The sequence below is a fragment of the Geospiza fortis genome, unplaced genomic scaffold, assembly GCF_000277835.1.
Source record: "Geospiza fortis unplaced genomic scaffold, GeoFor_1.0 scaffold628, whole genome shotgun sequence".
NCBI lineage: Eukaryota > Metazoa > Chordata > Aves > Passeriformes > Thraupidae > Geospiza > Geospiza fortis.
In genome coordinates, this window is record NW_005054596.1 from 44,750 (window position 1) to 54,952 (window position 10,203).

A 10,203-nucleotide genomic window follows, 5' to 3' on the forward strand; every position below is an offset into this window, starting at 1 on the left:
CATTCCTGTAATGGCACACGTGGGAGGATAGTCCTGACTATTTTTATGATCTGAGAGTGCAGCAAATCATTACTCTGCAGTGACTGCGCCCAATCCAAGGATGTTAGAGGATCCCTGTTGCAGCATGGAGGTCTCAGTGGGCTGTGGGGTGGCTTTCAGGGCTGACAGAAGCCCAGCTGTGTGTTGTTGTGGTGTTTTCTCCCCTCAGAGCCCGTGGATAAGGTGGCAGCAGTCCGGGAATTCCGTGTGCTGCACACTGCCCTGCACAGCAGCCCTGCCTACAGAGATGCTGTGAGTGCTCTGCTCCCGGGGGGGAATTCAGCTGTCCCCTCCCTCTGGGGACAGCCACACAGTAGGTGACATTCCCAACCTGCTCTGCTTTCCTTGGCAGGTCTTCAAGATGCTGGGAAACAAGGAATCCCTGGATCAGATCATTGTGGCTACTCCTGGCCTCAGCAGCGACCCCGTGGCTCTGGGTGAGTCTGGCTGTGATCCAGGGAATCTGAGGAAGGCTTGGATTCCTCATGGGGGAAGGGACAGACACAAATCTAGGTTGAATTCCTGGTAGGGAGAAGAGAGAGTTAAAAAAAACCCTCATTTTTTGTCCCTTTGGGGCATGAGTTGGTGACTGCTGAGGTGTCGGTCATGCTCCATTGGTGATGTTTGGGGATGGATCCTGGCTTCAGAAGGGTCAGGGAAAGGAGGGATGGAGCTCTCACCTTGGCTTCAGAAGGGTCAGGGAAAGGTGGGATGGAGCTCTCTCCTTGGGAATGGATCCTGGCTTCAGAAAGATTAGAGAAAGGAAGGATGGAGCTCTCTCCTTGGCTTCAGAAGGGTCAGGGAAAGGAGGGATGGAGCTCTCTCCTTGGGAATGGATCCTGGCTTCAGAAAGATTAGAGAAAGGAAGGATGGAGCTCTCTCCTTGGCTTCAGAAGGGTCAGGGAAAGGAGGGATGGAGCTCTCTCCTTGGGAATGGATCCTGGCTTCAGAAAGATTAGAGAAAGGAAGGATGGAGCTCTCTCCTTGGCTTCAGAAGGGTCAGGGAAAGGAGGGATGGACCTCTCTCCTTGGGAATGGATCCTGGCTTTAGAAGGATTAGGGAAAGGAGGGATGGAGCTCTCCTTGGGGATGGATCCTGGCTTCAGAAGGGTCAGGGAAAGAAGCAATGGAGCTCTTTCCTTGATTTCAGAAGGATCAGGGAAAGGAGGGATGGATCCTGGCTTCAGAAGGATTAGAGAAAGGAGGGATGGAGCTCTCTCCCCACTGCAAAGTGCTCCAAAGTGGTTGATTAAATCCAGCCTGCTGTGGGATGGTGGCAGCCCGAGGCAGGTGGAATTTCGGATGTTACAGAATGGTTCACTAAATCCAGCCTGTTCTGGGATGGTGGCAGCCCGAGGCAGGTGGAATTTGGGATGCAGTCACAGCCTGGCTGCAGGGAGCTGGGGCCCAGCTTCCATCCTGCCCTTGAGGTGGAGCACCCACGGGATCTGCAGGAAAAAGCCCCGTCCCTTTTGTCCCTTGGGTGTGTGGCTGTGACCCAGAGCCTCTCCGGGAACACAAAGGCTTCAGAGGAACAATGGGAGTGTTTGTGGTGTTTACTCATGACTCATTTCCTGGAAAACAATTCCTATTTATTTGTCCCTGTGGCTTTTGTGTGACTGGTTCCTGTTTGCTGTATCCTGTCTCACTGCCTTTCCTGGTCTTTTGCAGGAGTTCTGCAGGACAAGGATCTGTTCTCTGTGTTTGCAGACCCCAACATGCTGGACACGTAAGTTCCCCGAGCTGGGACAGTGATTCAGCAGTGCCTTTGTGTCCCTGTGTGTCACCTGGGTGGGACAGAGCTCTGCTCCTGCCTGCCAGGCTGGGTCACTCCTCTCTCAGGAAACACGGATCCACCACTTGGGTTAATGCAGAGGGTGTTTGGTGGGAGGCAGGGCCATCATTGCCTCCAGATCGGGGTTCAGACCTGGATGAACTGCTCACAGCAGAGAGCTGCTCCCATGAGAACCTTGGAAAAGTCAGCATGGGTCCAGAGGGATCCTTGGAGAACCATGGAAAGGTCCAGCGTGGGTCCAGAAGGATCCTTGGAGAACCAAGGATCCAAGGCCAGGTCCAACATGGATCCAGAAGGATCATTGGTGATCCAAGGCCAGGTCCACCGTGGATCCAGAAGGATCCAAGGCCAGGTCCAACATGGATCCAGAAGGATCCTTGGTGAACCAAGGCCAGGTCCAGCATGGATCCAGAAGGATCATTGGTGATCCAAGGCCAGGTCCACCATGGGTCCAGAAGGATCCAAGGCAGGTCCAGCGTGGATCCAGGAGGATCCCTGGCTGCCTGGAGGAGTTTGTGCCAGCAGCAGAGGCAGCAGTGGCTGTGCCCCGGGTGCCTCAGGGCTGGTTCCTGGCTTGCCCTGTGCCCTCGCTCAGCTGTGCCTGTTTGTGCCCAGGCTGATCCCGGCTCACCCTGCCCTGGTGAACGCCATCGTGCTGGTGCTGCACTCGGTGGCGGGCAGCACCCCGCTGCCAGCCCCGGACACGTCCTCGCGGGCCATGGCCCTGGGCTCCTACCGCGACATGCCAGGTACGTCCCCCTGCAAGGGGAGCTCTCAGGGTGCTCAGCCAAAAGCTCCACAGGGTTCTCATCTGCTCCCAGTTCCTGCTGGTTTGCCACATCCTTCTATTCCCCTTTCTGGTGCAGGTGGCTTTCTCTTTGAGGGGCTCTCTGATGATGAAGATGACTTCCACCAGGTAAGCAGCCAGGTTGGGTGAGCACTTCTTTTTGGGTTTAATTGGTAGCTCTGAGACTCCCAAGCTCTTCCTTTCCTGTCTGGTGAGCAGCTCTGGCTCCCCAGGGGGATGTGGAGACAAACATATTGATCCTGGCTGCTTCCATGCTGCTCAGGAGACGGTTTTCCTCAGTACTGAACACACAACAGGAAAATGGAACGGAGGAAATGCCCTCACAGCCATAGTGGAGCGTGGGAGTGTTGATTCCTGCCTTTCTGCACTCTTCCTCTCCATAGGACAAAGGGTTCTGGAAGAAAAACTGGATATTTGGGTCCAAACGTGCCTGTAGCAGGGAATTGTTTTGTTCCAGGCTAACATCACTCTGGTTTGGGGCTGGTGGATGATAGATTGAAAGGTTTCCTGCCAGTTTCCACAGCTGACTCTGTGGAAAAAAAGCACATCCCACTCTGGCATGTTTGTCTTTCAGAAGTGTCACCCTTGGGACATTTGGGTATGGTACGATCTGTGGTTTAACTGGGACACAAACACCGAGAAAGGTCACAGCTGGAGCTTTTCTCTGTCTCCACACAGAGCACCAGGTCCACCCCTTCCAGCAGCACGTCCGGCTCACGCCCGGCCTCGCTGGGCTACGCGGGGGCGGCGGGGCCCCGGCCCATCACCCAGAGCGAGCTGGCCACAGCCCTGGCCCTGGCCAGCACCCCCGAGAGCAGCTCCCACACACCCACCCCGGGCACACAGGTAACCCCTGGGGCTGGCACTCCTGCCTCTGCATTCCCTCAGGGATGGGTTCTCTTCCCTTTGATCCTACTCTGGGCACCCAGGGAACAGCCAGCACCAGCCCTGCTCTGTGCTGGCACACCTGGCTCTGAATTCCCTCAGGGGAGAGTTCCCTGTGTGATCCTAACCCTGGCACACCTGGCTGTGCCTTCTCTCATGGATGGGTTCTCTTCCCTTTGTTCCCAGCCCTGGCATCCAGGGAACAGCCCTGTTCTGGGCTGGCACACCTGGCTGTGCCTTCTCTTATGGATGGGTTCTCTTCCCTTTGATCCCACCCTGGGCACTCAGGTAACACCCAGCACTGGTCCTGATCAAGCCTGGCACACCTGGCTCTGCCTTCCCTTAGGGAAGAGTTCCCTGTGTGATCCCATCCCTGGCACACCTGGCTGTGCCTTCTCTCATGGATAGGTTCTCTTCCCTTTGATCCCACCCTGGGCATCCAGGTAACACCAGCCCTGCTCTGCACTGGCACACCTGGCTCTGCCTTCCCTCAGGGAAAAGTTCCCTGTGTGATCCAAACCCTGGCACACCTGGCTGTGCATTCCCTCAGGGGAGAGTTCCCTGTGTGATCCCATCCCTGGCACACTTGGCTCTTCATTCCCTCATGGAAGTGTTTTTTCCCTTATGATGCCACCCCTGGCACCCAGGACACAGCCAGCAGTGGTCCTGGTCAAGACTGGCACACCTGGCTGTGCATTCCCTCAGGGAAGAGTTTCCTGTGTGATCCCATCCCTGGCACACCTGGCTCTTCATTCCCTGAGAGCACCATTCCCTGTGTGATCCCAGCCCTGGCACACCTGGCTGTGCATTCCCTCAGGGCACAGTTCCCTGTGTGATCCCATCCCTGGCACACCTGGCTGTGCATTCCCTCAGGGGAGAGTTCCCTGTGTGATCCCATCCCTGGCACACCTGGCTGTGCATTCCCTCAGGCCACAGTTCCCTCTCTGATGGAGAGTTCCCTGTGTGATCCCATCCCTGGCACACCTGGCTGTGCATTCCCTCAGGGCACAGTTCCCTGTGTGATCCCATCCCTGGCACACCTGGCTGTGCATTCCCTCAGGGAAAAGTTCCCTGTGTGATCCCATCCCTGGCACACCTGGCTCTGCATTCCCTCATGCAAATCCATGTGATCCCTATCTTCCACACAATCCCAGCACCCAGGGGACAGCTAGCACAGCCTGGATCAGCTCTGGGGCACCTTCCTTCCCTCCTGGAGGAGCTCCCTTCCCCATGGGATGGAGGGTGAGGGGTGCTGCAGATGTTGCTGTGTGCTGGTTCCTTCTCCTGACCTGTCACCTCCTCCTAGGGCCACTCCTCCGGGACGTCCCCGATGTCATCCAGTGTGCAGTCAGGGACACCCATCACCAACGACCTGTTCAGCCAGGCCCTCCAGCACGCCCTGCAGGCCTCAGGGCAGCCCAGCCTCCAGGTCAGTGGCATTCCCTGGAATCCTGCATCCCCCTGCATGTCCCAGCTGCCTCCTGTGGTGGGACATCAGCCTGGGAGGGGCACCACTGGTGCCTTTTTGGGCTACCTAAAAACAGAGGCCAGACAACACTAAGGGAATAAAAAGCTGTTCTATTTATTGAAGGGCCATTTGGGGCAGATAAAGCCCCCCAGGGGCTACACCCAAAATGGACCAATGATCACAGGTTTTCAGACTTCTGTAAATCTGGGCCATTTGCATATTGGGGGTTAATCTTCTAATTACACCTTCAGGTAATGAAGTCATTTCCCCCAAGTTTCTAAAAACAGAGGCCAGACAACACTAAGGGAATAAAAAGCTGTTCTATTTATTGAAGGGCCATTTGGGGCAGATAAAGCCCCCCAGGGGCTACACCCAAAAATGGATGATGGCTCACAGGTTTTCAGACTTCTGTAAATTTGGTTCATGTGCATATTGGGGGTTAATCTTCTAATTAAACCTTCAGGTAATGAAGTTATTTACCCCCAGTTTGCTCCTCCAGCTCACTCTTGTTTACATTTCTGGGGCCTGAGGCAGTGAGTTGTCCTTGATTGCCAGGCCTGGAGAGGAATTGTTGTGTCTGCCCAAACAGGGAAAGCAGCAGCTCACACTGTATATGGAGTTTAGAATTATACAAAGAATTACAGGATTACAAATGTATAAATAATATAAAATCTAAAGTCCTAAGGCATCATCACAGCCACTGCAGAAGTACTGGGTGGAATTGGGATGGAGGTGTTATAAATGCACATTTTATTGTTGGCTTTTTGCAAATATTAAGATAAATACTGTATGTATAATGTTAAAAGAACTTTTATTTCTGCTATTAACATAAAATTTAGTAATAGTAGTAGCTAATCTAGTTATAAATGAACTGTTCAATCAAGATAACATCCAGTAAACATATAATGAAGACCTTGCTATTAATATACTATCAACATTTATCATCTGAAGAAAGTATAGACAAAGCCCAGACTATAAGTAATAAAGAAAAAAAAGCCAAAACCACAACTAAGAAACATGCATACTCTAAAAAAACAAACCCAAAGAAGAGCCATACAAAATATTCCTAAAACAGATAAACTAGTCTATAGAAAAATATAAATATACATAAAAGTCTATGAATATACAAGCGAATGTAATGGAAAAAGTATTTTAAAAATATCCCTGAAAGTAAGTGTGCTCTTGGCTGAGTGCCAAGACACACCCAGCCATAATCTTTACTATCTTTATCTCCTATTGTCTTTTATTAAACTTCTAAATTTTACCAAAAAAACTCCTACCTTTTTCACAGAGGGGTGGTGGCTTTGGGGACTTTGCAGCATCACTGAGCTTTCAGGAGCTGTTTGCACAGGAGCTGCTGAGGTGGGTAAAACCCACGTTCACTCCTCTATGAAAATGTCAACATTTAAAAACCACATTTTGAAAGTTTAATAAAGGACAGTGGTAGACAAGGACCATAGAGCAAAGGTCATTGTGGCATCAGCCAAGAGCCCCCTGTTATCTTTGGAGTATGTCCTGGTTTAGGGCAAATTTAACCCTAACCCCTTAAATACCTTCTAATCACATCAGCCCTTTGCATATTCACAGACCCTTGTGCACAGTACACTTTTCCCCAAAGTGGTTTACATGTTCCAGGAATTGTTTAGCACATCTCTGCTTTGGATCTGCTCTTTTAGAGCATGTGGATTCCTGGATTGTGGTTTTGGTCCCTTTTTATCCCCTCCAGCTCTGGGCCCTGGCCCACACTGCCTGCAGAGGGTGAGTGCTGCTGGCTGGCACATCTGTCCAGGTGTGCTCACCGGTGTGGCACATCTGTCCAGGTATGTTCACCTAGTGTGGCACATCTGTCCGGGTGTGCTCACCCCGTGTGGCACATCTGTCCAGGTGTGCTCACCCTGTGTTCACTGGGTGTTATCCCATCCCAGCAGGCGCTGTGACACTGACAGCAGCTGCTGCACTGAGCTTCATGAACAGAAATAAAACCCGTATCTTTATAACAAAGTCACTTTAACACCCCACATCTAAAATCCATTTTAATATTTGCAAAAAGCCAATATTATAACGTGTGTCTATAACAGGTGGGACACTGGGCAGTGGGAAGGGCTGCTGGTTTTGCTGCTGGGATTCTCACACCAAATCTGCTGCGATTCTCATCCCTGACTTCTGTTGGCTGTGAGCAGAGCCAGTGGCAGCCCCAGCTGCAGCAGCTGCGAGACATGGGGATCCACGACGACGAGCTGAGCCTGCGGGCCCTGCAGGCCACAGGAGGGGACATCCAGGCTGCCCTGGAGCTCATCTTTGCTGGGGGGGCCCCCTAAACCTTCCTGCTGGACTGGTGAGTTGTGCTGAGGCAGCAGCTGGGCTGGTTCTGTGCATGGGGAGCACTAAAGGCAGCTGCAAATCCTCTCTGCAACCTCCTCAGGACTCAGCATGGAGAAGGGAAGAGGTGGCTCGGTGCTGGAGACGTGGCCCCTCCAGCTGTGCAATGTTTTATCTGTCACCATCCTCTGCCTGAATGTTGTTTCATTCCCTGCATTAAATGGGCCCTGCTCAGCTCCCTGCCTGCTGTGTGGGTCGTGCTCTGTCCTGGCTTGTGTTGCAGATCCCTATCTGGCAGGGGAAGCATTGCTGGCCAGGGGTTGTGTACAAATCATGAACAGGACAGGACTGCTGTGGAGCACGTCTCAAGCTGTTCATTTTCCAGCATCAGTCTCATTACATGGATATGACAATGGGAAGATGCCAACAGCAGACAAAGAACTCAGTGTCACAACTCACTTTAAAAGTTTTTTGGCTAATCACACAAAGCAAAAGCACATTGATATTAGTTCTGTCCAACCACTGTAAACACAGATACCTTTGATTAAAACAATGCGTGCTTATCTCGAAAACAGTACCTGCTTGTAAGCCTTAAAACACAATGCACAGAGCTCCATTATTAAGCTTAGAACTTCCTCCTATCTTGCTAGATACACTTCTCTGTAGCTTAGCGAGTTATTCTAGCCAAGTGTTAATACACAGACCATTGTTCTAGTTGTCCTTATTTTCTACATCTTACATAACTTTTCTGCTGACAAATCTCATGGCTATCACTTAGCTCTAATTGCAGTTCTGCTGTCTCTGAGGCCCTGCCTTTTGCAGCTTTCCCAAAACCCTCTGATTTTAAGGATTCCCACAAACTGCGGGAAAAGCTCTGCCTCGGTGGGACGTGGTGCTTTCAGCAGAGGGCACGGCCACCACGAGGTGACAGTGACAAAGAAATGACGAGGGCTGAGTGGGAGCTGGAGGAATGCCCGGTGTGGGTTCCTCCACGTGCCGCGGCTGCAAAGCCAATTAACGGCGTTCGCCTGTAATTGCAATCAGTGGGGGCAGCGAAAAGCCAGGCCTGGAGCTGGGCCCGGCATCGCTGGGACTGCGCGCCGGGGTTAACGAGGCGTGAAAACGGCGGCGGGTTCTCGGAGCGGAGAGCGCTCTCCGGCCTCACCTCCAGGCTGCTGTGCTGCCCTCTAATCCCCGTGCAGCTCTGTGATCCTCGCTGATAGCATCTCGGTGTCACCCTGCAAACGCGGGATTGTTCTCTGCGGGGAGCCCTGCGCTGATAGGCTTTAATCCTGTCGAGAGGATTAATGCCCGACGGAGGGAGGGGCTGGTTTTGTGCTCAGTCTGGAGCAGATAAGATGTGATGGACATAAATGGCTTTCCTGACACCCTCCTGGGTCCCTGCCCTCGGCACGCACACACGGATTTTATGTGTAAGAAAACTGATTAATCCCTTCCCATCGCTGGATCCTGCCTTTGCAGGGACAGGATAGAGCACATGCACAGCACCCTCCCTGCCCCTGCTGGCAGCCCCAATCCTCCGGGATAACCACGGATTAGCCGGATCACAGATGCTGCTGCCCAAAGCCGGGGAGCATTGCAGGCTCTCCCGGCCACCAGCACGTCCAGTTTGCCTTCCTGCACCACCTGAATTCTCAATTTCGGGCTCACTGCTGTCCCAAAACGGTGCTTTTTGTGTCAGTCCTGAGATTTTTTGATCCCTCTTTTGACCCGCGTTTGGCATGAAGCCTTTTTCGCTGCTATTTCTGCTTCCCAACGCCCCCAGCGAGCTGAGAACTGCCTGGATTTTTGGGGGTTTTTTTTGGGCTGGAAGTGACTTGTGACTTTTCCCAGATTTCCTTTCCCAAACGGCAGGGCTTGGCTGGGAGCAGCAGCTCAGGCACAAACACTGGCTGCAGCAGAGGAGAAGAGAACTGCCTGGATTTTTGGGGGTTTTTTTTGGGCTGGAAGTGACTTGTGACTTTTCCCAGATTTCCTTTCCCAAACGGCAGGGCTTGGCGGGGAGCAGCAGCTCAGGCACATGCACTGGCTGCAGCAGAGGAGAAGTTGGCAGCGCTGCCGCTCACGACGTCGCTTCCCTCGCCCCGGCAGAGCCGTGCCTGAGCACAGGGGGAGCTGCGGGGAGGGGGAGAGGCTCTGCTGCCTCCTGCACGGCTGGGCAGCGACTGAGCTCTGCTGCAGCAGCTCCTGCAGCAGCTCCTGCAGCACACGGGGAGCTCGGAGGGGGCTGGGAATGGTTCTGCAGTCGCCCCGGGGCTGCGCGTTCCTGCTCCCAGCCTCCTCACGTGGGAGGGATGCTCAGGGGCTCTGCAAGGGCAGGAGCAGCAGAACAGCAGGGAAAGGCTCCAAAGGACTGGGTTAGGTTGGGTATTAGGGAGGAATTGTTCCTTCTGAGGGTGCCCAGAGAGCTTGTGCTGCTCCTGGATCCATGGCAGTGTCCCTGGCCTGGCGGGAGGGGTGGAATGGGATGGCTTTAGGGTCCTTGTCACTAATTGTGAGTGGTTGAGCATGACAGAGACAGAGCAAACTGATGCCTGCTCCTTGTGCTCCTTCCCTGTCCTCCCCCTGCCACGCTGGGAGCAGAGTGGATCTGCTCTGCTTGGCTCCCAGTTCATCCCTCCTGCCCCTCTCACACTCCCTTCTCCAGCCAAGCAGCCCTGGCTGGGCTTTACTGGGAGCAGACTGGGAAGTAGGTGTTGCCTGACCCTGGAAGAGCAGGAGGTCAGGCCACAGTTCCCCAACGTCAGCAGGGACCTTCTGTTTGTGACATCAAAGAGCTGCTCTTGGTCTGCTTCCCTGCTGGCCTCACCGGGGCTGCCAGGGGAAGCTGTGACAGCAGGGATGGGTGGCAGCAGCTGCTTTTCCTCC

At 53.3% G+C, this 10,203-nt stretch overlaps 1 protein-coding gene across 3 annotated transcripts in view; it reads left to right on the forward strand.

The window, feature by feature from the left end:
- The window catches only part of UBL7 (ubiquitin like 7), a 9,090-nt gene extending 1,204 nt beyond the window's left edge, over positions 1 to 7,886 (forward strand). The window contains exons 3-11 of one of the 3 annotated variants that reach the window (XM_031064490.1): positions 209 to 291; positions 392 to 476; positions 1,711 to 1,768; positions 2,450 to 2,583; positions 2,701 to 2,750; positions 3,321 to 3,488; positions 4,834 to 4,956; positions 7,176 to 7,330; positions 7,418 to 7,541. In XM_031064490.1, coding sequence (XP_030920350.1) covers positions 209 to 291; positions 392 to 476; positions 1,711 to 1,768; positions 2,450 to 2,583; positions 2,701 to 2,750; positions 3,321 to 3,488; positions 4,834 to 4,956; positions 7,176 to 7,313 — 839 coding nt within the window. In that variant the 3' untranslated portion in view covers positions 7,314 to 7,330; positions 7,418 to 7,541. Of the gene's footprint in view, positions 1 to 208; positions 292 to 391; positions 477 to 1,710; positions 1,769 to 2,449; positions 2,584 to 2,700; positions 2,751 to 3,320; positions 3,489 to 4,833; positions 4,957 to 7,175 lie in introns of all 3 variants that reach the window. The other 2 variants (XM_031064489.1, XM_005430047.3) reach the window with 2 other exon arrangements.
- Positions 7,887 to 10,203: the final 2,317 nt, after the last annotated feature.